Source organism: Enoplosus armatus, chromosome 14, assembly GCF_043641665.1.
Source record: "Enoplosus armatus isolate fEnoArm2 chromosome 14, fEnoArm2.hap1, whole genome shotgun sequence".
Lineage (NCBI taxonomy): Eukaryota > Metazoa > Chordata > Actinopteri > Centrarchiformes > Enoplosidae > Enoplosus > Enoplosus armatus.
In genome coordinates this window covers 23,141,488-23,169,304 of record NC_092193.1, presented here as the reverse complement: position 1 = coordinate 23,169,304, position 27,817 = coordinate 23,141,488, and the positions used below count along the sequence as shown (strand labels likewise).

Here is a 27,817-nt window from a genome sequence, read left to right as displayed (position 1 = left end):
GAGCTTGATACACACTGCGGACTAAACGTCGGGATGTCTCCTTTGATTTTGTCCACTTACTTTATGGAAGTCCAATTCTAAATAGCTGGAGTAACCCTTTAAATGTGGCATTGTAGCAAAAAGTAACCCTAATTTCTAATATGTGGGTTTAGCGTTACACCTCAAACCAAATGTTCAAATCACCCGTAAGTTATCAGAGTACAGAGTTTCAATGCTTGATTCAGTCTGCGTTTTTCATGTACTTGTCCAAAAATGTATTTTGCAACAACACTGACTCACACTGTATGTATCATACACACTGTTTCAACATATTACCACTATGATTCATTTCATGTCGTTTCTAAAGACTTGACGACACTAACTTACCAGAGGACTGTGCTTCTAGCTGGCAGGAAACCGCTCCAGATGTTCTGTCAGAAAAGGGAAACGATCGACTCATTCGTCCAACCCGTCACCAAAAAAAAACACAACAGCGAGCAAGAGGATTTGAAAATAAATGGTTTCCGCGAAAGAACAGATGTCACAGGGGAGCAGTTTGATTTGTATTTTTATTGGAAGCGCAGTTCTTTTGAAAGCACTTGGACAAAGATGCGCCACATGCGTCGCATTTCTACAAACACACACTCTGCATCCAACGTTGACGCTCTGGAGGACATGAGGACATCTGAAGCTGATGCAAAAATCATTAGGCAGCACACAGAAACATGGACATTTCCTCAAGAAAAGCAACCTTGAACAATGGCTTCATACAAAATTCTGTCTTTGTCCTCCACTGCCTGGACACAACCTGTTTTAAATACTTGCTTTTTTTTTTTGAAAGGAATGAAACAATTTATTTGCGAGCTGTTTCTAAAGATATATGTTTTCAGTGGGAACCAAGGGGCTTGGGACTGAGAGGCACTGCCAGAAAGTATCAAGAGAACGTATTTGGTTGACAGTAAGAAAAATATAGAAGACACGTGTATGAAAAGGCCATCATCATGTAATGAGAAGCCTTTCTCAAGAATTTTAACACAAGCGAGTCCTGAAACGGACAACCTCGTCTCATTCATGATTTGACTTGATTGAACTGATTCACAAGATTTTTTACAGGGTAGATGGTTGGAGTGGAATTTGGTTTTCCTCCAACTAAAGGACTCTTTCGTCCGGTGCATTGAGCTAAATCAGGACTCACTCACTCACTTCAATTATCTTCTTTAAATGCTGATCATTTATATTTAAAATCCTTTCATCCTTCATTCCTTCATGCCAAAGAATATACGTTTTTTACGATTGTCTGGTGTGTGTGTGTGTGTGTGTGTGTGTGTGTGTGTGTGTCTAGTACTCATAAGCAGAGTGTGGTGTCCTCTGTGATGTGGTTCTGGTGCTCTGGCTGTTGAGGCTAATGTGCCTCTTCAGGCAGGGGATCTTCTTCGCCATCAGCCGTCTGAAATGGCTCTGGAACTTCTTTCCCACAAAGGTGTAAAACAGTGGACTAATGCAACAATACAAATAGGCTATGTTCCGGGTCACGTACAGCGCGTAGTCCAAGCTCTCGGACTCGGAGCACGAGTCCTCAGCCTCACCGGTGCTGGAGATCTGAACAGCTCGAAGGAGGATGACGATGTTGTAGGGCGTCCAGCAGACGAAGAAGGTGAAGATGATGACAAATATGAGCTTGATGGCGCGGCACTTCTCCTTCATGCGGGTAGACATGATGCGGACGGTGATGCTGATGTAGCAGTACATCACCATGAACAGCGGGAGGAGGAAGAAGAGCAGGAATTGTTGGTAGTAACTGACCAGACGCCAGCGCTCCATGGTGCTCTCGGGGTACCCTGACTCCTCGCACATCAGGCCACCGAACGGACTCTCCCACACATTTTGGAGAACGAGCTCTTTCACACTCGCCACAATACTGATGAACCAAACGGTCACCGACGCGATGATGGCATACGCCTTCTTCCTGCTCTTGGCAGCGGCCACCGCATGCACCACCGCGAGGTACCGGTCGAACGTCATGAGCGTGAGGAAGAGGATGGAGCTGTAGAAGCCGATGAAGTAGGCGCTGCTGACCATCTTGCACAGAGCCATGCCAAAAATCCACTCGGACAGATGGTATGTCGCCCAGAAGGGGAGACTGGAGGCAAAGAGGATGTTGGAGAGGACCAAATTCAGGAGGAAGATGTTTGTCACGGTGTTGAGCTTCTCATACTTGTAGATGATGAAGAGGACGAGCCCGTTGCCGAGGTAACTCAGGAGGAAGTTGACGTAGTAGAAAACCGGGATGAATCGCGCTCCAAACTGGTTGACCGACTGCTTCGCGCAGAGCTGGACAGAGTTGCTGACCACGTAGCTGGCGTCCGTCATGTCATAGGTTTCATTGAACAACTCCAGGAAGTTCAGATACTCTTCGCTGTCGCTCATGGTTGGGGCTTGTCCTGTGGCACAGAGACATTAAAGATCCACGTTAAGCGAGTTGCAGGAAGTCGGAGAAATTGCTCATAAAACAACTGGACCTGATCACAGAAGCTGAACTAGAGAATTAATACATTGGTTAACACACACTGATGAAGGCCAGGAGGCTGAAAATGTCCGGGGGGGGGGTGGGTTGTCGCACTTTATGATCTTTAAAAAATATTTCAAGCTTTTGGTACATGAGTACCTTTTCAGATTATATATCGTTCCACAATTAAGGCTGTTCTATAAACTCAAACCTGAATTCTGGATTTCTTGTCTAACAGACAACAGGTGTTTTGACCTTTGTCGTTTCTCTGCAGATGCTTCATTTTAACACCCTGTGCTTTAAAGGGGACCTATTACAATTCATTTCCAGGTCTATATTTTCACTGTGTGACTCCACTAGAGCAGCTTTGCATGATTCACAGTTCAAAAAAATGATTTCCCCCTCTTCCCGGCCCTTCATGCAGCCCCTCAGTTCCCCCTCTGTCTGAAACAAGCCGTTTGAGCTCCTGTCTCTTTAAGGCCCGCCCTCCTCCCTAAAAGCCCACTTTCTTCTGATTGGCTGGCAAGTTCCGGAAGTCTTTGGAAGAATTTCCAAAGGCAAACTGTGAACCTAACGTTACTAAGCAACGTTGACATAAACATAAACATCTGGTCTGTGCCTGACAGGCAGACCATATAAGGACATCCGTGCCTGTCTGACATCAGATAGACCCAGCAGTTGAAAAAACTAAAACGGAGCGTTCAGAGCAGTCTGAAGCCTGAGATTTTGGCTCACAGGGATTACTTATACATACCTTTACCTCATTATTTGGCAACTTTGGCAACATTTAGTATGAATATCAAACATTGTAACATTATATATATATGACAGAAAATAAGGAAAAGCATAATAGGTCCTCTATAAAACAAAGTTTTGGTAGTTCGACAGCGTGTGTCAACATCCAGTCCAGATCTCCGTACGCTCCTGTCCCACTTGAGCAGGAACGCCTGGTACTGAACACTTTGTTAACTGGCAAAAATATAATATAATATCCAGACAGAAGGATGTATTACACAAACTTATCCGGTACTGAACTGTTACTATTAGACAGGAAGTGGATGAAATGCACACCTGCCATGTTGAGTGGCCTTTTTGAAATTGGTGTCCATCATTTGGGAAACCATGAAAGGATATCTGCTGCCCCCCCTCCCCCGCCCCCACAATATAAAATATGAATAACTGGGAAATGTTTTAAAAGGCCCACATAAAACAGCTGGAGCGATTATCAATGAGCCCTGACACACACAGTCAAGCTTTTCTGTCTTTTGCTAAATTAGATGTGTTACTGGGCTTGTGACTACGCTAAGCTGTTCTCAAAGAAAAACACACAAGAGTAGCGTTTTGAAACAACTGGCCACCAACTGACTCACTCCTGTTCCATCATCTGTGCGTTGATTCCTATTGTTTCACACAAAAAAGAGAACAGAAACTGCTGACAAAAAAAAAAATAGTCCTGACTCTCGTAACTGGTTTGCAATACTTGTTCTTGAAATGAGTTATTATCAAATATCATTGTATCATCGTATTTTTTATATTTTTTTTACTCCTGAACTTATAGAGTACAGTTTCTGAGGTTTCTGAGCTCAAAGTAACTTCAAGATCAAACCTAACCCTGCAATTCTTAACGTATCAAAAGAAACATACAAATTTGTTTCGCTGTTATTAAAAAGGGTAGTTAGTTAATGATGCTTGACTATCCTTCATTTATATGACATTCATTATTATTATTATTATTCATCAGAGGCAAATATGCACACAATGAAATGATTAACAATCAAATGACAAATTATGCTTACAAATATCTAGAAATATCTGGGAAATATATCATGCTCTCCACTTATGCTAAGTGTCCTTGTCAACTACTCATCAGTTACCTGTTTTACATGTTTTACATCAGTGCTGCATTTGTGCAGCTTAGCCGGTGCATTCCATTGCCTGTCACTGTGGCAAACTGCTTGTGCATCAGTTTCCAAGTCATGACAACCAGTTCAAAACAACTGAGACGTGTGCCCTTAGGTGAGAAGAGACATTTCTTACGTGTCACCTTAGTCTACTTTGGCATGAAACTGAAAGTCCAGTCACTCGTTGCTAACCAGAATGAACCAGCAGAAAATACACGTGTCCAATTCGTAAAAAAGTGTGAAATAGGGATATTATAAAAACAAAATGATGTCACTGTCGAGAGGCTGATAGGAACTCACCAGTGCAGTGGCGTGCAGTGGAAGGAGGACAATGAGGAGTGTTCGCTGCAGCCAACAGCTCAAGAGTTTTAGTGGAAAGGGGCTGTCCTAAAACAGACTAAGTGTAGTGTGTGTGTGTGTGGTGTGCGTGACCAGTCTGAAGCTCTAAATGTATTTGTATGAACTTCTTTACTACTTGAAATGTGTCTTTCTGTGGCACATTTCTGTGCAATACCAGCGATAACATTGGTGAAATATATATATATGTATATATATATATATATATATAATACTCTATGTAGGAACTGCTTGGCTGTTTTGTTTAATTTTGGTGACAAAAACACAATGACGATCTGGCCCAAGGTCAGGACCAATTTTAGGGAATTATACATTTCCCCCAGGCAGAGGAAACTTTAAGGCTTCAAGGTTTAAGAGAGACATAAGAGAGGGATCATGAAAAATGTTTGACCCAGTCAGTAACATTCAAAACACTCTGAATAAGGAACTTTGTACTATTTACACAGTAGTCACTTCGTAAAGCCCATTGCCCATTGTCTTGTACAAGATAGGACCACTTTCAGGGCTGTGGCCGGATATCTTATTCATTTCGAAAAAGGAAGAAATGCTCCAGCAGAACACTGTTGGCGGAATGACCATTTTGGATCTGACTATCTGAGCATTTGCAGCCTAGTCTGCAGAAAAGGTGCAAGACTCCTTTGTAAAAACGATACACATTGTGTCTGCTACCATTTTGCTTTGCTCTTCCTCCTCGAATCTCGGTTCTCTTTCCTGATCATCTGAAACTGTCAAGACTGGGGCTATATTTGGTTAGTCTCCACATCCTGCAGACGAAACACTGCATTGCCGTTCAACAGGAGTAAAAACAAAACAAAAAAACTGTTGATCAATGGCTGAAGATCCTGTCAAGTCGTTTGGCCATGGGGAAGCTAACGCAGCCTGTTAAAGGTCATTCACAGGACACTCGAAAATATGTGAAAACGTCACAATCATAGGCGTAGACCAAGGTACGGAGGGTATGATTTGATGCAGTTGGTAGAACTTGATGGTTTGCAACACAGGACCTTCAGTGCCTGGATGCTAGCGTTGTGTTTTCTGACCACACTGAAAGAAAATCCAAAAATAGATGGATAAAACACAAATTGAGAGGTTAAATAAAACATAAAAATGATGAAATGAAATGTATCAATCTAAAAAAAACAAAACAGAAAGACGTACTGAGTTTTTAGACGTCCTCGAAGGCTAAAGTGCTGTCTGTAAATAGATAGAACGGCTAACTAGCTAGCCTCGCATAGCCAGACCTATCTCTAGCGCGTGTTAGCGCTCAGCTGGGATAGGGGGGGGGGGGGGGGGGGGAGGGCTCTGGCTTGCTCGTATTTCTTTAAACCAATCCCAATTGCCTTGGGCGGCGCTAAAGCCCAGGATGCAGTGACAGTGCCCTTGCAATACGGTAACACCCAGGTAGCGGAAGGGGAGGACAATTCCGACTGAAATAGTCGGCCAATGGCACACTTAGTCATTGCTCAAACATGTCATTTTAATGTCAAACAACTTAAAGCAAAAATGCACTTTTTGCATTTTTTTTTTTTTTTTTAAAGAAAGAAGAAACGGCGAGAAACATACGAATATATATATATATAACATATTCCGTATTCGAAGCTTCAATTCAGTCTGTTTGCTAATCCAGGTTGTTCCCTTCACTTCAGTGCAAAACAAACCTGTACAAGCGCTGCACATAATAGCTCAGCAGTCTGTTATTTACAGAGTTATCAGGTCACGATTGTTTTTGTGGCTTTCCCTTTAAAAGAGCTTTTAACGAGGAAGTAATACACTGTGAATCACAGCTGGGCAGCCAACAGCGAGTTCGGTCACCTGCTAAGAGCTACTTGTTGGTCAGCGACAATAGTGATTCAGCGTAGTCAGTTGATGGAGTGTAGGCTGAAGCTGGATTTATGGTCGCTGTAGTGTCTCTGGCGAGCAGGTCCGTGCACCCCAAAATGACGTCATTGCGCCGCGCCGAAGGTCGCGCACCACCTGAGTTTTTGTAACTAGGCGAGACGCGCAACGCAACATTTCAACATGGACGCCTGTGAAACTAGACCGGCCTTTTCAGGCACCTCTACGACCCTTCCATGAGAGACCACAGGGGACAGCCACGTGATTCTGAACTTATGGAGGGTCATTGCCACCACATTTAACAGATAAAAACGGGTAAATGCTTCTTCAAGCATAAAGGCCTCCATGCAATCTCAAAGCTCACGCTCCTGCTCGCGCAAGCATAAACAAGGCTTTAATGTTTAGCTAATGCTTATTCCGTCCCCCTCCCATTATTCACATGGGACTGTGCGTATTGTCCCTACCAAAGCTCAAACCAAACCTACACCCTTAAAACCTTTTAGCCACAGTTGTCCACAGTAAAGCTTTTAGTTCGGAATGAAATATCTAAACATTTATCGGATGGCTTGCCATGACATTTGGTACAGACATCCACGCTCCCCTCAGGATGACTTGCAAGGTTGAGATTTTAGGCATGTGACTCCGGATAGGACTCAAAGAGCAGGGACAAGCACAGGAAATTAAAATATGAACGCGGACGACACCACCCTCATCGGACTCATCTCTGGTGAGGATGAGTCTGCCTACAGGTGGGAGATCAGCCATCTGGTGACCTGGTGCAACAGCAACAACCTGGAGCTTAACGCTTCAAAGACAGTGGAGATGGTTGTAGATTTTAGGAAGAGCGCAGCCCCACCCGCCCCCATCAACCTGTGTGACTCTCCAGTGGACACTGTGGAGTCCTTCCATTTCCTGGGCTCCATCATCAGCCAGGACCTCCGGTGGGAGCTGAACATCAGCTCCCTCATCAAGAAAGCCCAACAGAGGATGAACTTCCTGAGGCAGCTGAGGAAGTTTAACCTGCCACAAAAAATGCTGGTTCACTTCTACACTGCCATCATAGAGTCCATCCTCACCTCCTCCATCACCGTCTGGTACGCTGCTGCCTCCACCAAGGACAGACGCAGACTGCAGCGTATCATCCGCTCTGCAGAGAGGGTGATCGGCTGCAACCTCCCATCTCTTCAGGACCTGTACTCCTCCAGGACCCTGAGGAGAGCAGGGAAGATTGCTGCCGACCCCTCCCACCCCGGAAACCATCTGTTCAACCCCCTCCCCTCTGGCAGGAGGCTGCGGTCCATCAGGACCAAAACCTCCCGCCACAAGAACAGTTTCTTCCCCTCTGCAGTCAACCTGATGAACACGGCCACAGTCAAAAGGTAGCACCATCAGACCACGGCAAATTCCTTGAAATGTAGATTACTTGGCAATAAACAGCGTCTGATTCTGAAATAATCTTTTTTTCTTTTTTTTTGGTTTCATCGAGTTTCCTCCCGAGACCTTACAAATGCTCAAAGAAGCAACTCCTCAGTTGACACGGAGTCTATAAAAAGGTGTTTTCAGTCAACTGTGGTTATAAGTTTCGCAGTTCACCAAACCTCCACAGAATCCCACACATCCCACATCCGTGCTGACAAAGACATAATAGGCTTTTGACTTCCTATTCACATTTGAGATAACAAAGAAAAGTTGCACACCACAGCAAAAAACTAGTGATCAAGTGAAAGAGAGACGAACTTGAAAGTTTTATTCGACGTATTCTGCATGCATGTGGAATCGCGCATGTAGAACCTAAAGAAATTGCCTCCATCACCCAAGACATCTCTTGCTCAGATGCTGATTTAGCTGCTTGACTGAGAATTAGGCGAGAGGCCTCAACAAAGCGGCTGATGCAAAGACAGAAAATGCAAATTTATAAAACGGTAAGCTAATGTAACATTATGTGGACGTAACGCTAACGCTGCTTTCTGTCGCCATCTTTTGCGCTGCTCCTGGAAAGGAGTGACGGACGTTCTGGGACTGTCAGCAGTCAACCATCGAAATCTTCCTCTAGATGCTCGCTGAAGAAATATCATACCAGGCCAATCTGACATTTGAGCTTCTCCCGAGCAGCATTTTAGTGGAACAAGTGAGCACATTTTCTTTCACCTTTCAATGTTGTCACAGACAAGAACGGCAGCTGTAACCATGGATAGTTGCAAGCAATCGTGTTCGCGAAGACGAAAAGATTAACATACAATTTCCTGGAAGTGACAGCTGTGGAAAAAAAAAAAGGTGTTAAACACCAGGTCATTTCCTTTCAAAGTAATTTCAGAATCTCATATAATCTACCCACATGGGCACGATGAAGACCTATTTATATGAAACCAAAAGTACAAATAATCCTATCCTAAAACTATTTTCATGGTATTTCACAATGTCAAATTGTTTCATAATGCATTTATATACAATGTACGTCAATACATACACAACCTCTCTGGGGGCTCCTGCACTGAGAGAGAAACTCTCTAAACCTCTAACCACTTCATCGTGTTCTCACTGGGAAGTTGAGGATTTTCTTTGTTGTTCAGATCTCAGCTCATCCCATGTGACTGTAACGATGAGCAGAAAGCACAGAACCCCTGACGGAGCAACAAGCGTGAAGTCGCGCGCGAGGGGACAAACCCTAATCGCCCCCAGCCCCCTGGAACACGACACCTTGGCCAAGTGATCCAGGGTGCAGCTGCATCAGCCGGCTCCTCCAGGTTCTCCAGGTTAACACTGATCCCCCATCAAATTTAGAAGCGGGATCCCTGTGATCACCCGTAGAGCTCTGCACGGTCAAGACGAGGTGATGTGCCGCGGCCCTGTCATTAGCGGGTCTCTCTCTGAACCCAAGCTGGGTCCTTACTCTTAGTCTGTCAGCAGGGTGGAAGGGTGAACAGGCCGTGGTTGGGACGGGACACTTCACAGCCAGCGGTAAGCATGACTATCAGACTTTCGTGATACACATATTTAGGGGAAGAGAACTTTGAGTTCTGAGTAATGCAGCAGGGGAGGGTGGGTGACACTCTCAATGTGTGAACTTGATGTGGTAAAAAACAAGGTTGTTTTTCTTTTTGCCCGTCTTTGCTTGAGGAGATTCTTGATAACACATGTTCTTTATCGCCGGGGGGAAAACGTACCTTTTGAAAACACGGGGGGAGTCAGACGTGATTATCTGAGTATTTGATGTAAAAAGAGAGAAAAAAATAAAGAAAAAAAAGACCACAAACATGCTTTCTATGTGGATGTGATGGCTACATTTCCCTCATCTACACCACCATTTCTGGCAAACTAGTCACTGCTGGTGAACAAGCCTGGGAATGTCGCCACGCACGCCTGATTTAAAAACTCCGTATATTGAAATACAGAGAGATTTCCCTGGCCGTCACAGGGTTAATCAGCGCTGTGTATAGTCCTTTGGCAACGGCTTGAATATAACGGACGTTCATTTATATGTAAAAGTCCTGCGCTCCAGCTTTAACAGAGCAACAGTCAGCATCACATTATTTAATTCAAACCACACTCGGACACGCACAACAATACATTAAGTTTATTTGTCACACGTAATCACATAAACTGCTATGCAGATGATACTCAAATCTACCTCCCCTCCGATTCCCAAAACCAGGCCGATGTAACTCGATTACAAAACTGTCTCCAGGATATTAAAGACTGGTTAGCTCTTCATTTCCTTCAGTTAAACAAGGACAAGACAGAGATCCTAGTCTTTGGCCCCCCTCATCATATCACTGTTACTGCCCAGAACCTCAATCACCTCGCTGCCCACATGCCAAGAACCTGATGGTGATGAAGTTTCAACAGGCAGGTCAATTCCATTGTCAGGTCCAGCTTCTTCCAACTCAGAACCATCTCCAATATTAGGCATTTCCTGTCACCCTCTGATCTAGAAAGAGTAATATCATCCAGGCTGGACTACCGTAAGTACCTCTACCTCGGCATCTCTGGGGCTTGTAGCGATAGTCTCCGGAGACGTTTAGCTGATGGATCCTCAAATCCTTAAGCATGATGACGAGATACTCCTGGACTAAACGCAAAAGCCAGGGCTCATGAAGCGGGGGTCTACTCTCGCTGTTGTTCACTCGCCAGCAACAGACACTATACTGACTCAAAAGGCGCGAGGGGGGCGAACTTTTTTGAAAGAGGGTAAGCATAAGCACATCACTGGTTGACAGGACTGGGGGGAGGGTGACTGAGGAAAAAATAACATCATAATATTTCTTCTTATTCATAACAATTTGGGCGATGGGCCATTTCTCGTTTGCAGCTAATTCAAAATGCTGCTGCCCGGTTATTAGCAAGGTCCAGGAAATGAGACCACATTTCCACTTCCACTTTCATTGTTCTCATTAGTACATGGAGTGGGTCAGTGCCAGTGGCCTGAGTCTAGCCCCTTTGTGTCCTCTGTTGCCTGGGTCTGTGCTGCAGCCGGTGGAGGAGGATTCAGCAGGTCGATAGTCTGTCCTTCCCGGAGCTGCAGAACTGCCTGCTTCAGACTCCACCTGCAGGGTTAGGGTCAAACGCAGGTCAGGAATGGTGCATGCAAAGCACTGCTAATGCTATATTGACAATGTGACATGGATTTTGCCCTTTAAAAGAAAAAAGTATAAGACGGACGTGAGGAGATGAGTCTGGTAGATTTTCATATACTGTATATATACTGTCTGATCATATAACACCGTGATGCAGGCCTGCGTACGTGGCCGCGTGAGCTTCCAGGGTGCACAGAGGCGTTTAAACGCATAATAGACTATCTGTTGCAGTATTCTCAGAAATGCCAGTCCTTTGCAGGTTCACGGTGGGCTGGAGCCAATCCCAGCTAACATCGGGCGAGGGGCGGGGTACGCCCTGGAGAGGTCGGCACATTAGTTATGCGAAACATCATTTCTCAAAACGCGGCCGACGTTAGTAATTGTGCCTCTTGAGGGGATGGGGCAGCCCGGCTCAGGGTTGTTCAAGTAGCTCGCGAAATCCCGCACGGTCCACCACGTTTATCCGCGTCATGCCTTTTTCCACCATAAAGCAAAGCCCGCTGAGTTCACAGCTGCTGCTTCTAGCAAATGCAGACACGGTAGTTTGTTGGGAGGACGGTGTTCTATTTTTTAATTTTCAATTTTTACTTAAATATCATCTTGCCTCACCATTTACCCCTGACCGCTTCTTGATTTGTTGAGCCAGTAGTTTTTCTGAACTGCAAAAGGTGAGATGCGCCCTCTTGTGGTATCAAAAGTTAATATATGTGAGCTCAAGGGGTACACAAAACATACATTGTCGGTTACCACGTTTGTAAAACGGCAGTTCCTATCAGCAATTAAATTGATAACATCCCCAGTCTGAATAGAACACAGAACTCCGAATGTCGCATTTAAGTGTCTCATTTGTCTTAATTTGCGTTCAAATCTGTACGTCACACGTTGCAAACATTATAGTAGTTTGCATGATGCTCCTCATGTCACCACACAGCTTGTGACATAATGTGCAGAAAACTGCCAGGGCTCCATTTCACTGACGCACGTCCAGGCGTATGAACCGCTATTTTGGTTCATACAGCTGCATCGAAGTGGAATATAGACCACACAGTGTAGTGATTTCTTAAAGGGGACCTATTATGCACATTTCCAGCTCTATACCCCACCCCCCGCTTATAAATAACATTGAATTGAAAATTGAATTGAATTGAATTGAATATACATACATATATATATATATATATATATACATACACATACATACATATATATATATGTATAAAACAAAAACAAAATGTACCCACCTGTTGGTATCAGGGTCTCTAATTGATGAAGTATACAGATAACCTCCAGTTTTTGACCCAGTCACAGGGATCTTCATCTGCAACAAAAAGCAAATTCATATGAAAGTGTAGGCAGAAGTCAGAGCTCTTCACAACATGATTGTGCGTTACAGACGCCCATCATCAGAATCCCACACCAATCTCAATGTTAGATAGATAGATAGAATAATACATTTGATGACTATATATGTATATATATATATATATATATATAAAACACTTGTACCTGTGCTGTGTGCTGAGCCACGCAGTTGTGTCTGTCAGTCAGATGGATGTTGTGGACTTTTAAAGGCGGGGCCCCCAGGCTTTCCATGGCAACTGGACATGCGTCCAACTTCTGCACGGCCAGCCTGTGGTAGTCCGACTCAACAAATTTCTCTAATTGGACAGTAGACAGAAAAAAAAAAAGGGTACAAAACGAAAAAGGGAGAGGGTTATAAAATAATCCATCCACCCTGCACCCTGCACAGGTCGCCAGCGGGGTTATTATTATAAAATGATAGGTGAAAACACTGAAAACTGTTGAAATGTTGATGTGTAATGACTGAGAGCAGTTGAACTTCTCATTCAAAGAGTAGATGAAAGCAGTTAAACTGTCAGTTGAGGAGCAAAAGATGAGAACAGCTGGACAGTTAGTCGACATGCAGCAGGTGAAAGCAGTTGCAACGTCAGTTGAAGTGTAAAAGCTCTGAAAGAGGTTGAACTGTCAGTTGAGGACACTAAACACACAACCTCTGGTCTCCCAGCGGCGCGACGACTGGCGTGGCTCACACACGCCACCTCCCCACAACCACAATCCCTGGGTCTGTGACGGAGGACGGCGCGACCTGAATCCGATTCTTATGGAGCCGGTCATGGCGCCACTGCAACTACATGCAGCCGCAGCCGATCTCAGGGGGAAGCCGTAGCTCAAGGGTCAGGGTTAGGCGCAAGGCCCATCATGAGGCGGGCTGGTGAGTGAAGCGGAGCTGATGTCGGTTCAAAACCAACCCACCTCCACAACACACACACACACACACACAGTCCTCATTTGCACTCACTCTGCAGCAGATAGTACATGGTGCCGATCCCTCCGCCGGTCAGCACTGTGGTGAAGATGGTGAGCTGCTGCAGCTGACCGGTGGAAACCCTCATCTCTGCTTCCTTCCCTGCAAGGACGCACAGTCAGAACCAGAACCTTAAACCGCCCCCCCCCCCCAACACTTTTGTCAATCAGACCATATTTCCCTGCTTCTCCTGCCTCCTACTTACTCCCACCTGAGTAAACGGTGTGTCTGTATTTACTTAATTACATTTCATGCTCGGCCAGTCTAGTTTCACAGGCGTCCATGTTGAAATGTCGCGTACAAAAGATGAAGGGGTGCGCGACCACGCGCCAACTTGCTGAGCCTGCCGGTTTGGAGGCTGTGTGTGTGTGTGTGTGTGTGTGTGTGTCTAACTACGCCCTTGTCTCAAAACCTGGACAAACAAGCAAAGCTGCGGCATGTATTGCGGAGGTGCCGCACGTTATTGACTCGCCCCCTCCGCCGGTACCTTGAGCCTTGAAGACGCGCTCACCTTGCTGCAGCACCAGCAGGTCCACTCCACTCCGTTTACATCCGCAAACGTCACACGCACACACACGCCGTCGCCATTCAAGTGCGGGTGCGCTCCACTATATTCTCCGGCGTGTGCCTCTCGTTGTTGGGCCGGGTGGCGTTAGTACTGAGCTCACAGGACAACATTTTCTATGTGTATGGAAGACAAAAGTTGTCAAACTGATTTCACAAAAACGACCAATGATGTTTTTAAGATGTCCAAAAGAATAATTCATTAAATAATTAAAATGATTTGACGGTCGATTAAAAACACTTGAGACCGAGCGAAGCATCAAAAGCATCATACATATTTTAGAATCAGACAAGGGGTCCGGTCTTGGCTAAGGGGTTAAGGTGCTGACCATGAGCCCAAAGTGCAGTGGGGGACCTTTTGTTGCATCTCTCTCAGAGGCGCTGTAGAAAATAATAAATAAAATGCCACCAAAAAAAAAAAAAAAGATTTCCTGGAATCCTGGATTGAGGCGTATCCTAAGTGTGCTATTTGTAGACTAATGGACCACAGCCCTAAAAAGCTCAACCTCCTTTGAAAAGACAAGAGGGGGCAGTTTTTTTTTAATCTATCTTATCTATGCACGACAGCCTGGATACCTCCTCGGGTGTGTCTCAAACTGATCCTTAGTTCAGTAGGCATTGAACTGCCCAAGGAGTTAGCCACGCACTGCACGCCCCCCCCCCCCAGAACATTCTCACAATGCGCACAAACGAAGCTAAATTACTGTTGTTACCTGCAGCTCACCTGTAGTTTCCCATGCCATAATATCTAGGGCCTAAGATAGGCCTCCGATTGTAATTCACTTTTCTTTTTCTGTTCATCGTGCCAAACGCCTTATATGTCGACCACTGCCACATTACTGGATTGGAATTGTAAATTATTTTTGACAGCAAATTTATTTATTTTTTTTTAATTACAAATACCTTTTCTTCTCTCCAGGGTAACATTTTACAAAAATGAAAACGCAGATAATCTTGTTGTTATTGGATTAATGTAGTGTAAAAAAAAAAAAAAAAAGAATTCACACAATTGCCTTAAATATAAATATACATTTCTATACTGTATAGATTAAAACCATTTATCCTAAGCACAAAAACTCTGAACTTTCTCTACTGTGCTGTTGTTCTCGGGTGAATGCGGACGTCAGTGGGACAATTATTAACATTGTCCCTCCTTGAAGGGGCCATGGGGTAAAAATAAATGGATTTCAAACAGTTAACATTGCAATTATTTAAAGGAGTAAAAGAGTGAAAGAGTATTGAACACATTTTATTGTACAAACATGATTTGATGGCAGTTTTCACAGCATTTAGTGTGTCAGCGTGGCCAAGTAGGTTTAAGCATACAAGGAATTTGATAAACAACGGACAGTTATGGACATATGGCACACAGTAATCATGTACATGCTATTTTACACGGTGTATGATTCGTAATCATACCCATTTTTTTTTGGATAATGTCCATTATTGAGCCCATCAATTGAATATTGATTATTATATTGATGTGATAGTGATGAGTAATGAGGGGTCTTTAAAGACAACTCCGCCCCTCTTCCAGCAGCGGGCCTGCCTCGCCATCGCAGCACAACAAGCGCGCCTGATCGCTGGCGGATAGCGAACCATCCGGCTCTCCGTACTCTCGCAGCCAGGCTGGTGGTGGGCCGAGCGCCGCCTCCGTCAGAAGTTACTTAACGTATACGCGCGCGCACATAGAACAGCCAGACGTCTTCGCGTGGGTCGCCGAGGAGCTACATGAAACCAGGTAAGGCGACCGCAGAATGTCCTCTATTCTCTGTCGGAAGAACACCGGGCAGCTGTCAGACACCACGCTGAAGCGGGCTGCGGGTGTTTCGGTGTAACGAGAGACCCGGTTAACTGGCGACTCTCAGCCGATTGCGACGGTCGTTGCCGTGGTTACGGCGGCCGTTGAAAGCAGCCTGCTCTCTTCCTGTTTTCAACAGAATTCCGTGACAAACGCGCAACGTTCCGAATGCGAAACGAGCGTTAGTGCGTGGCACGTTCTCCTCAAACAAGACGGGGCGAGTTTTGGTCAGCAACCGAACAACTGACGGCGCCCCCCCCCCTTTACCTTGTGTTATCAACCTTGTGTCTAAAACGCGACACTTTACGGCCAACGAAAATGAAGAAATAATAAGTAAATACAACCGACTACAACCGAAATCAACCAATCAGGGGTTCTGATCCAATCCACGTTCTGTAGAACGCCCTTGTTTGTACAGAGTGTGGATGTGATTGGCCAGTTAACGTGCTAGCTAACCCCTGATTGGTTGTTCGATTCAGACCCGGTCCAGTTTTTTTTTAAAAGGCTAAATACAAAAGGGGGTGGGTGCTCACAGACTTACTTTTTTTTTTTTTAAAGGAGCCCTTCAATTAAACATCGTTAGTGACATGCAATGATCAAAATGAGTTATTTCAACCAAAATTATGATCCAATAATATTGCCTGCTGTAGCTTTAAGGATTTTAACGGGTGGAGATCCGGTGTGATTCCCACGTAAGGCGCAGATTGTCTGAGGAGAGAAACCTTTCCATTGCACATGTAGCGTGGCGATGAAAGAGGATGATTCTCTCCTGAGAAATGGGCGAGCTCAGGGGGAATCCTTAGTTTTACATCTGATGTTACTACGACGCTCCGCTCTACACGTTTTCACTCCCCTGCCCGTTTTGCCCGCACATGATTGACCACATGGGTTTTGAGTAGTCTTGCTATGGCCCCCAGTTTGAACCCTATGAGAGCTACGAGAGAGCAACTCTCTGTCCTCTTCTGTCGTTTCTCAGTCGGTATGTTTGGAGCGGTGGTGGTCGGCATTGGCACGGCGGGCTGGGTGAGGATTCGAGACATGTCCGCTCCACCGCCTGGCAGTTCTGCAGAGAAGCTCACTGTCAAAGGGTTCATATCCAGGTAACACACACACACACACACACACACACACAGGCTGCCCAGCATGCACTGATGAACACGAGCAGTGATTGTCCAAGGTAACATAGGACATGGCGTGAAGCAGCAAGTGAGGAAGTGCCTGTGTGCCCATATAGAACCAGCAAAATGTGTGTCCCTGAATGTATCCCAGACACATTAGGTCTTTTCTAAACCAGTGACCTCCACATTGGAACTGGAATACTTGAAAAAATGTATGTGATCAGTCCCGACATGAGACTAACCGAAAAACCACTGGGAAAAGTCACGGTAGGGCTGCCTCTGGAACGGCCACAAAGCAGAATCGGCTTCTCTCTGAAACCGCTCCAACACACCTGAATGTCGCGCGGGGGGAGAATCTACGACAGGGCTGCCCCCTAACGGTCGCAGACTCAGCCGCAGAGGCCCCTCAGTCGACTCGCATTTAGTCGGTCTGCACTTTTACACAGAGCAGCGCCGCATGCATGACCGGCACACCTTCCTCCACTGCCGTCCAAGCGTGGGTGACTCGTCGGCTGACAGGAGAAGGGGGTTTTACCACTGAACTATGGCCAGGACACGCTCTTTATTTCTTCAACTGTGCGCAAATATGATGTTTTCATGGCACAGATGATCAAACGCAAAGCCTCCCGACAAAAGCTGCGTGTGCGCCGCAGTTTCATGCATCTGGCCCCTGGTGAGCTGGACTGTACCGTAACTGAATAATATTTCTCATGAGCGTAGGTAAAAAAAAAAGTGCATAGTCGCGCTTAAAAATGCTGTCAGATATAGTCCATCATATATATATATATATATATATATATATCATCTTAGCAAGTTGTTTCTCATCGGTATCGTCCCGCTTTTGTCAACAGGAGAAGCCTGGACGCTCAGCAGGGAGTGAGTCAGATCTCAGTGGAAGAGGCCGTGAGCAGAGAAGACATCCACGTGGCTTTCGTCTGCACCGAGAATGTGTCGCACGAGGACAACGTCAGGTAATGCATGAGACAAAGCCACTGCAGAAAGGTCTCCGCGCTCGGATCTGTGTCGCACTGTGTCGAATTAGTCTGCACAGTGACTTCCTCAATAAGAGGAAAAACCCAGCAGAAGGGGTCTTTTAAAAAGGTGTCGGGCCGCCAGTCCCTCACGCCTTCATTTCAGCCACTGAGCGGCCACTGGTAGGCCAGGGGCCAGGTGTTCAAGAGTCATCCGATCGGATTACGGCTGTCGGGTTGGAGCAAATCGTGAAAGTAGGTTGTTTAAAAAGGAAATCTGGATTCAGAAAATCCGTATTGTTCAAAACCTTTTTTGCAGGATTGGGATCGCTTTGATCCCAAAAAACCCCAACAACAAACAGGGTTGTTCTGATCCCAGCTGAAGGGTGGATTTCAGGATCAAAATGTCGTAAAAACTTCCAAAATTGATAAAAAAAAAAAATACACCTGAATCATGTGGTTTAAATACATTTTTACATTTCGCACTTGATTTGTTGAACTGTTCGTTTCTTTGAAAAACCGGTACAAAAGTAAGTACGGATTACCTGATCCTGGTTAGGAAAAGAAGGGATATGGGAAAGGCGGTTGCTAACAAGTGGCTAAATGAAAACAGTTTCACAGTTTATTCAAGCCATGTATTTGTACCATTGACTCCTACCGTAATGTTTAAATCCATGTGAAGGTTATATAAAACTAGATGGTGTAATATAAAGTATAATAAGCTGGTGGTCTCAGGTCTGTGTTTCTAAGTCATGAAACAAATCAGACTTGACTTAGGCCCTGTTCACAGGACTAGGTGCACCCAACATGCACAGTTAGCGGTTACTTTAGCAACAAGTTAAAGCTATCTGTCCATCAGGAAACTCCGTAAATGAGAGTACACACACACACACACATATACACACACACATAGCAGTGTTAATACCAGGTCAGTTCAAGACAACGAGTCCTTTTTCTGAGCCGCCTGCATCACGAAAACACTCCCACCAGTGCCGAGCATCTTCCTTCACCGCATTCTTGCGCCAGACACTGTTTTGTGGTGTCCAAGTTTTGACCAAGAAAACTCCTCCTGTCTCATCAGAACGTTTCTGCGGGCAGGGAAACACGTCTGCGTCGAGTACCCCATGACCATGAACTACGCGGCTGCCGTGGAGCTCTGGGACTTTGCCCGGGAAAAAGGTGATGCCTCATTTTATGACGACGCGCAAGTACTACTCGCATGTGTGTTCCATGTGCAGGTCAGAGGTGGGGGGGGGGGGGCAGTTCAGGGAAATGGATTTCAGTGTCATCATCACGACTATTGGGGGAAGGGTGGGGCGTCAGTGCTCCTGATAGCACCAAATGACCGCTAAACCCTCAGATCGGTGCTTGGTACCTGGAATCGGCTCGGTGACATTTCCCTCTGCTACCTCAGTAAACTGTGTGTGTGTGTGTGTGTGTGTCAGGAGTGATTCTCCATGAGGAACACATCGAGCTGCTGACAGAGGACTACAAAGCACTGAAGAAGGAGGTAGAGGGGAAAACCCTGCAGGAAGGTACTCTTCATTTTACCGGTAAGAGACTTCTAAGTATTTTCTTAGCTTAAAGCTTAAAGCTACAGTAGGTATTGAATCATAATTTTGGTTGAAATAATGTATTTTGACCATTGCATGTCGCTAACAATATTTAAATGAGGGGCTCCTTAAAAAAGTATCTGTGTATTTAGTCTTTTAAAAAAAATACAGGACCAGGTCTGAATCAAACGACCAATCGGGGGTTAGCTAGCACGTTAACCGGCCAATCATAACGACTCAGAAGGTTCCACCGTCTGGGTTGGAGTGTGAATTAGAACGGTTGGAAGAGAGGAATCAAGACACAGAACCCCCTGACTGGTTGTTTGATCCAGACCTGGTCCAGGAGTTCTTTATAAGTAAATGTGGTACATTGTCATTTGTTCAAGGTGGAGCTCTGAAGCCGGGATTTGGTTTCCCAGCGTTCAGTGGCATCGCTCGCCTCACCTGGTTGGTCGAGCTGTTCGGTGAGCTGTCCGTGACCGCAGCAACCATAGAGGAGGACTCTGGTAACAACTACAGCAAGATGACCGCAAAGCTGCTAACTTCTGACAACAGGTGAGTGTGTGGGGTTCGTTGTTCTTGGGCGGCATGGTGGCGCAGTGGTTAGCACTGTCGCACGGGAGGTAAAGCTGGTTAGAGCGGGTTGGGGGTTCAATCCCCGGCTGCCCCCGTCATGTCGAAGTGTCCTTGAGCAAGACACTGAACCCTAAGTTGCTCCCGATGGAGACCAGCACCTTGCATGGCAGCTCGGTCACCATTGGTGTGTGAATGTGTGAGTGAATGGGTGAATGAGACTTAGCTGTAAAGCGCTTTGGGAACCGTGAAGGTTGAAAGGCGCTATATAAGTGAGACCATTTACCATTTATAAGTTCTGGCCTCTTGAGTCCCCTGTTTGAAACTTTAGTGAAAGTCAACCACAACAGCCACTATGTTCCGGTCTCTGCCCTCCCTCGGGTTGTCATGACGGTTAAGTCTAGCACAGACTGAGAGAGTCCCATAAACATTCGTTAACATCCGTGTCCTTCCAGACCTCTGACGTGGATCGAGGAGCGGGGACTTGGCCTCCCCAGGGCCAAGAACATCGACTTTCGCTTCGACTCCTGCAACCTGACCCAGATCCCTCCTGCGCCCCGAGGGGCCGTGGGCCTCTTCATGCAGGATCTGATCCACTTCTCTACCAAGCTGGCGGGCCAAGTGAGTCCAGAGGAGCTGCAGAGAGAGAAGACCCGGATCCTGCACTGCTTGAAGCTGGCAGAGAGGATACAAGAGCTTTGCCAAAGTTAAACGGGGGGGGGGGGGCTCTCCAGCTTATAAGGTTGTTACATCTTATTTAAACATGACTTTCTATTTATTTTTCATCACCATGCCCTTAAATTTTTGTACTTTGCGTTGTAAAAAACATTTGATTTCATCACTCCGGAGACCGTTACTGTCTGAAAGTTGAGTCATTGAACTGAGTAACACACTCAAACATGATCGTGCTCATTCTGAGACATGCCTGCTTTTTTAAGTAGAATAATGTGACAGCTGGAAATATCCACATATTATATCATCTACAATAATGTTTTTCTTTTATTTTTCTTTTCAATAAGCAGTTTTTTTTTTTACATTCTAAATAAATAAAACAACTTGGCAACACTAGCTGGCTTACTGGAAGAGTCTTCGGGGGACCCCCAGGGGGTCCATGAGGGGGTTCCAGTCGGTCCCCCAGCAAAAAGGGGAATCATTTACTTTCACTATAACTCCATCCATAAGTAATAGTGACAGAATGTGTGACTTTTATGGTCATTGGTTTCATCTAAAAGCAAAAATCCTATCAGATGGGGGACGCTGGGAAAATCTTATCAAATTGGGGCGGGGGGGGGTCAGTTTAGGGGTCCTTGACGTGAGAAGGTTTGCGAACCACTGCTGTAAAGGACAGTAAAATGACACAAGAACCGTCTTGTAAAGATCGAGATCTGAAGGTGAGGCTCAGTCCCGCCCCCTCACTACAGTTCCTCTGAAGTCTTCGTTGATACTTGTTTGCCTGCTGGTCTATGATATCTACATGTGAAGCTTTAAATATAAACCTGGTCATGTGTGTCAGGGACCCTTCGATAGTTCGCAAAGCGTCTTTTAAGCATCACAGGTAAAACCCCAGCCTACATAAACACTACATGACAGCTTTGTCCGCCTGAAATTATTTTACTTGCATTGTTTTTTTTGTTTGTTTTTTAAGCCTATAGGTTTCAATTTAATGAACACAGGTTTAAGTCATACATTCAAATCAACTGTATATTACTGATTTTGATTTTGCAATACTCAAATTGGTTTCTAACACCTGGTAATTTGTGATCGTTCTCCCCAGTCACTCGCTGAACTATCAGAATCAGAAATACTTCATTGATTCCCCAGGGGGGTAATTATACAACTAAAATGTCAGTAAAATGTATAAAAGGTCTAGTATTTTTTCCCCCTCTGAGATAATCATAATTCAGCTGCACGCAAATATAAAATTTAACGATACAACGTGCTTTAAAAGTAAATCTCACAGCTTGTATGCAAGAATATAGATGGGTGACGACTTCAAGCTTCAGCGCTCCTTGATAAATTTGTGGAACTCTATTGGAGGTGACGAACACCAGTCCTCCACGAGATATTCCCTCATTCATTTGATCAGGAAATCTCATTGAGATCAAGAACTCTCAGGAACAGCCAGACATAAAGGAAAGGACACACAGCGTCAGAGACAGTCACAGAACTTTATATTATATCATGTGGTGTTACGCGTTGGTCCAAAGTCTTGGGTTGAGATCTGGTGACTGTAAAGGCAGTAGCGTTTAATTCACCAAAGTGTTCAGTGAGCCCTGGTGCATGGAAAAGCAAGCATTTCATACGTTTCTCCACTATTCAGGTTTGTCCTTTCAGGAGTTTGTTTTTCAGGTTGATGTACTTGGAAGTTGGTCTCAGCTGCAACTCATCCAAGTCCTACTAATAGTCTTTGGAAGACGTCAAACGTTTTGGCAAGTTTGGGAGGATAATCCAGATTTAGGGCATAGGTCAGGCCGAGGAGGACATGTGACCCAGACCCGTCAGCACCGGAGTTCCGTCGATGATGATGATGCCCACAGCGTCCGGCAGGTTGCAGACGCAGATCCTCATACTCTTGTGTTTTGAGGCCCTCGTGCACTTTATTATCTTCCGTGCTCTATAAAACACATAGCAAACACACACACCGTTGTTCACATGCTTTGATTGAAGAAAAACATTTCAAAAGAATTCATGTAATCTAGTTCAGATAATGCGTCATCAATCATTTAATCTTATTGAAGCAAAAAACAACAAACATTTGAAAGCTGTCCCCTGCCTCTTTAGCTAGTAAGCTCGACGACTGCTACCAGAAGTAGCCAGTTAGCACCTGTTAGCCAGAGCAACAGCCATGTCAAAGTGATTCTGAATCAACTATCTAGCTGTTCCTGTAAATGAAACACGACACAGAAACTAACCATCTTATTTATTTAGCTTAAGAAAGCTGCACATGCTACCTACCTAGCTGGCTAACTAGCTAGGCAGGGGTCTGAGTGGGGTTTATTACTCACCATCAAAGTGAAGAGACAGTATGTAAGTAACTTTATTTCTATCGTACCCTTCAAGAGCAGAACATCGCAAAGTGCTTCTCAAAAGGAATAAGGCAACTGACTGATAAATACTGATTTATGAAGAATAACACACCATATCATAGAAATATTAAAAGACGAGTAAACAGAAAAGGACATAAAAGGTTTAGACTAAGTCTAAACAGGTGGGTCTTAAGCTGGTTTAAAGGGTGTCTACAGATCTAAAGAAAGAAAACTTTTGCGACTGAGACCATTTTTAGACTCAGCACTTGGACCAAACAGATGTGCATGTTTCTACACCATTCCCCATCGAATGAAACCCAACTCCAGTCACAGAGCCACTGTTCTGCACCAAGAGGATCACCAAGTGTATTTACCTGTGACGGATCAAAGAGGGCAGGGCCACCTCTCTTTGAATTATGCCACCTGCATGGACTGGCCGACCACTTCCCTTCTTCTACAGCTGCATGTCCTGGACATCAAGTTATTTGTCAGCTGATCATTGCCCTTTGTCTTGCTTGCCGCAATGAGCTAGAGCCTCACGTGCTCCAGGCTGTCGTCCCTTCCGCCGGCTGGGTGTGGGGGGAGTAGTAGTTTACCTCTGCTTTCCTTGGTTTCTTGATGTTTTTGGCAGGTTTTTTGTCGCCCTCCTGCTTGTGTTTCAGCGTATTTATCAGCAGTTTCGGGGCTTCCATGTGCTTAAAGTTTGCAGATTTGTATTTTAGGCATTGATGCCACCCGTAACATCTGTTGAAGGAGCCGGGCTCCCGCAAGCAGGGATTCTCTATTCGTGCCTGTGCAACTGCGGCCCTCTGTGGATCATTGGGATACGCTGTGTAGGAAAACATGGCCTCTGCCGTGATGGAAAACGCTTGCTGAAACACTTGTAATCGAGTCCTCCACAGATGAGGGGATGGCGTTTTGGAAAGTTATCTTCTTGATATCACTATCGATGATGACTCGAAATCTCATCGCTTGTTGCTCGTCTGGAAAAAAAGGAAACACAGAAACTGTCAAACACTGACAGCGCTGAATGTTTTCCTGTGGTTTTTAAATGACTTCCCAGTAATAGCTCTCTTTTCCCAAGAAACCAGAATTTCTCAAAACCACATTCATCCATTTTTAGGGCTAGGGTTAAAATTCTTGAAAAAGACAAGTACACACACACTAGTGGTGCAACGGTTCATCGGAATCCAGCTTTACCGTTAAAAATGCGACTGCATCAATACGTGGACCCCTGGATGGATCTAAATGTACCATGAACTGGCCGATGGCCCAATTCTAAAGTTCCAAATCTGTTGACTGAAGCTTTAATGCTAATTCTGCACAGCGTCTCCGCTCTGGCAAAAGGTCAAAGGTAGATGCGAGACTCTTGCGTCACGAGTGTAACGTTAGCATAGTGTTACTTGCGAGGTAAAAACAAAACATTGTCTGACACGGTTTACAGTGCACCATCAAATCTAAAGTTTGGAGGAAGATAATAAGTTAATAAAATTCAGGCCCTTTGTAAGGTCTGTAGAACAGCGATTAAGTACCGCGGTAGCAAGACATATCCCAACACTCACCTGGTGAGACGGCATGGTGAAACCCACGCAGGTGTTCCGATTTAAAAAGTGACCCCGTCTTGTTTGACTAAACGTGTCACGTAGGCGGCTAACACTCGTATTGTGAACGTGGCTTGTTGTTACATCATTTGTCGTCGGCCTGTTCGCGCAAACAGAAACACTTGGGATTCCCTGGTCTTTTATGAAATATACAGTATCTATTTGAAGGTAAGCGATGCTACTTTTATAGAATTGGCTTATTTTAATTTACGATGGAAAATGCTTTAAACAAATGTTAACAGCTGTATCAGATTGCATCGAGTCGCTCCGAATCGTTCTGTATTAAAATGTATCGTCCCTGAATCGTATCGTAGCCCAAGTATCACCCCTAATGTATACATGATTAACTAGACAGAGTATAATGCAAAATATATCAGCCTCCATATATACTGTATTATTATAGACCAAATGTAAATCCTAGGAGGAAGAAATGCATCTTTGCCTGATGAACACAAGAAGTTGAGGAGGATTTACTTTTTTGTACTTTTTTACTCCTTTATTGTTTGGTCATAAAGACATTTTTTTTGGGGGGGGGGGGTTGCTTCAATGAGTGATTTATTTATTTATTTAGATATGACACATCTCACATTGTATAAAGTTTGTCACATACATCTGTTCACCTATATACACACAGATCCATGCAGTCGTATTGCTGCTCCTACCTTCGCTGTTTGAATGCCCTGAGTTGGACGGTGAGAAAGTCCATTGCTTCACTACAGCTGAAAACGTTTCGACGTGCGACGCCGGGTCTTCCATCGCCTTCTCAGAATCCCTTCGCCGATCTCTCACCGGCGAACCTCTCCCGCGTGTGGACGGTCATGTGTTGTGTCAGATTTCCTTGTTGGGCAAATCTTTCGCCGCAGACGGGACAGCTACACGGTTTCTCCCTCGTGTGAACCGTCAGGTGCTGCGTCAGATTTCCCTTCTGGGTGAACCGCTTACCACAAAGAGAACAACTAAAGGGTTTCTCTCCGGTGTGACACCTCATGTGTGTCTGCAAATGGTGCTTCTGGCCGAACCGTTTCCCACATTTTGAGCAGCTGAACGATTTGTTGCCAGTTTTGAGTCCCGGATCATTTATAAGAACTCTGTTTTTCGTAGTATCCGCCCGATCACAACCACCGTCTTCGGCCACGGCTTCAGAAGGGTGCGAGGTCCTGGCATCAGATCCAGATGGACGTTTAGAACCAGATACCATGTCCCCGTCTGGTTCTAATCCTCCGCAGTCCACTCGCTCGGCTTCCGTTTTCATCTGTTCAGTCGAGCTGCCGGCTGGAGGCTGCGCCTCTCTGTTCTCCTCAGTTTGTCTTTGATGAAGCTGCACGGGCTGAGGTTTCTCTTCATCATCCTCAGTCTTCACAGGGACATGAGTGAATGGGAGCATGGCGATATCATCCTCCTGCAGTCCTTGCAGCTGGCTCCTGGGCCCCTGGCTGGTCCAAAAGTCCTGTTTTTCCTCTTTAATGTGTGGGTACTCTGGGTCCTCCTGGTGCAGGCCGGCGCTCCACTCCTGCTGCTCCGACGGAACCTCTTCTTTGATCTCCAACTGCTGCTGGACTTCGGCAGAAAAGACTGAAATGCAGATACACAATCACCTTAAACCAAACGCCTTACTTTTATTTATGTTAATGAGACTAAAGAAACACATTTACAGAGCTTGTTATCGGGATTTAAATAACTAATAAGGATTTTAAAAGCATCTCAGCACTACGTCTCAATCCGCCAGCCCTGCACTTTGGACCACTTTGTAGGGTGGATTGTCATGAAATTTAATTAATATGTAATTGATCATATTTTGATATAAAACTCATTCATAGTGGGGCGAGGCCAAACACAGACTCTGAATATGTGCAAGTGAGAAAACGTCTGTCTGCCGTGTGTTGACGCCCTTAATCCTGGTTTAAAAAGTGAAATGCAGCTCAACTTCGTATTAGTTCCCTGTTGAGTCGGGACTAAGTTACCAGAGGTCGTCCTCATGAGCGAACGTTTGTGCTGGTGGCTCTGGCTCTGGCTCTGGGCGTTAAATGTGCACCACAGGTTGCTGCAGACACGGTTTAACTGAGATTTAAGGTAATACAGCTCAGTAGGAAAGTTCCGGGCTCGGCCGCTCGCGCAAGTGAGCCTTCGGCGGGAGTTACGTTAGCTAGCGCTAACAGGGCCGCGCGTGGATAGCTGAGCTAGCTTATCGCCGACTCCGCGCACCACTCGCGAACGCAACAAGCGCGTTATCAGACAAACCTGCTCCTTGCAGCCGCTCCTCGGGCTTCGAGACCGCGTCCGGCAGCGTGTGGCGGCGGCGGTGGCGGCCCTCCGTCTCCTCCTCAGACTCGGATATCGTTCTCTCCAGCTGCCCTATTATCTCCTCGACCGCCGCAGTTAGCCGCTGGTGGATGAAGACCTTCAGACTCTGGAGTCTCGACATGTTGTTGCCACGGGTGACAGGTCGGCGGAGTTACGAGGAAAGTTAAAGCGCGAGAGGTTAACGTGCGTCCACCACGTCTCTAATTCTTCTTCTAATTCTTCTTCTTCTTCTTCTTCTTCTTCTTCTTCTTCGAGTTTTAATGGCGATTGGCAAACCAGCTTAAAGGCGCATTACGGCCACCTACTGGACTGGAGTGTGGAGCAGTAGCTTGGTAGGAAACAAAACGAGAAACACAAATAATAATAATAATAATAGTAACAATAATCAATTTCTCACGATTATTCCTGTAATTCATTAGAAGATGGTGTACTTTTAATTATGTCCCTCCCAGCAGATTGTCCAGTGTAATATTGTGTTTACCATCTTTTAGTGCTGATATTGATTCATATCAGTACCTGTTTGACAGTTTGCGGTTTATTGCAGCGACTGCACAGCCCAGTGCGGTGCTTTCCTATTCTAGGCAGTGTTGTGATTTAAACCTGTATGTCCTATTCTCAGACGGGTAATGACCGTCTCTTCCTTTGGGGCCCCCACTTCGTATTCCCACAATGCCTATATTGTTGAATGCTGTAAAGATGTCTTCCTGTGTCATGTTTTTCCCTCTTCTTCTTCTTCTTCTTCTACTACTACTACTACTACTAATGCATTTCCGGCAGGCTGTGAGGTGAAATGCTGCCCTCCACAGTAATACGTAATATTTTTGGTACAG

General features: G+C 45.3%; 4 protein-coding genes across 4 annotated transcripts; 1 reads left to right on the top strand and 3 right to left on the bottom strand.

The window, feature by feature from the left end:
* Positions 1 to 1,047: 1,047 nt before the first annotated feature.
* Positions 1,048 to 2,406, bottom strand: ccr12a (chemokine (C-C motif) receptor 12a). The gene has a single exon (XM_070919309.1). The coding sequence runs from the start codon at positions 2,404 to 2,406 to the stop codon at positions 1,318 to 1,320; it is 1,089 nt and encodes a 362-aa protein (XP_070775410.1). The 3' UTR covers positions 1,048 to 1,317.
* Positions 2,407 to 10,138: 7,732 nt separating this feature from the next.
* coa1 (cytochrome C oxidase assembly factor 1) lies at positions 10,139 to 14,012 on the bottom strand. The gene is made up of 5 exons (XM_070919479.1): positions 13,991 to 14,012; positions 13,474 to 13,581; positions 12,660 to 12,811; positions 12,395 to 12,471; positions 10,139 to 11,123 (listed from the first exon to the last, which is right to left on the bottom strand). Exons 2-5 carry the CDS (start codon positions 13,565 to 13,567, stop codon positions 10,988 to 10,990), a joined length of 459 nt encoding a protein of 152 aa, XP_070775580.1. The 5' UTR covers positions 13,568 to 13,581; positions 13,991 to 14,012; the 3' UTR covers positions 10,139 to 10,987.
* Positions 14,013 to 15,644: 1,632 nt separating this feature from the next.
* On the top strand, positions 15,645 to 21,115 carry blvra (biliverdin reductase A). The gene is made up of 7 exons (XM_070919445.1): positions 15,645 to 15,784; positions 16,821 to 16,944; positions 17,814 to 17,933; positions 19,015 to 19,112; positions 19,379 to 19,486; positions 19,873 to 20,041; positions 20,515 to 21,115. Exons 1-7 carry the CDS (start codon positions 15,775 to 15,777, stop codon positions 20,768 to 20,770), a joined length of 885 nt encoding a protein of 294 aa, XP_070775546.1. The 5' UTR covers positions 15,645 to 15,774; the 3' UTR covers positions 20,771 to 21,115.
* Positions 21,116 to 22,213: 1,098 nt separating this feature from the next.
* On the bottom strand, positions 22,214 to 27,108 carry LOC139296979 (zinc finger and SCAN domain-containing protein 31-like). Its single transcript, XM_070919554.1, has 4 exons — positions 26,925 to 27,108; positions 25,349 to 26,258; positions 23,460 to 24,068; positions 22,214 to 22,673 (listed from the first exon to the last, which is right to left on the bottom strand). The coding sequence occupies exons 1-2, from the start codon at positions 27,106 to 27,108 to the stop codon at positions 25,450 to 25,452; spliced, it is 993 nt and encodes a 330-aa protein (XP_070775655.1). The 3' UTR covers positions 22,214 to 22,673; positions 23,460 to 24,068; positions 25,349 to 25,449.
* Positions 27,109 to 27,817: the final 709 nt, after the last annotated feature.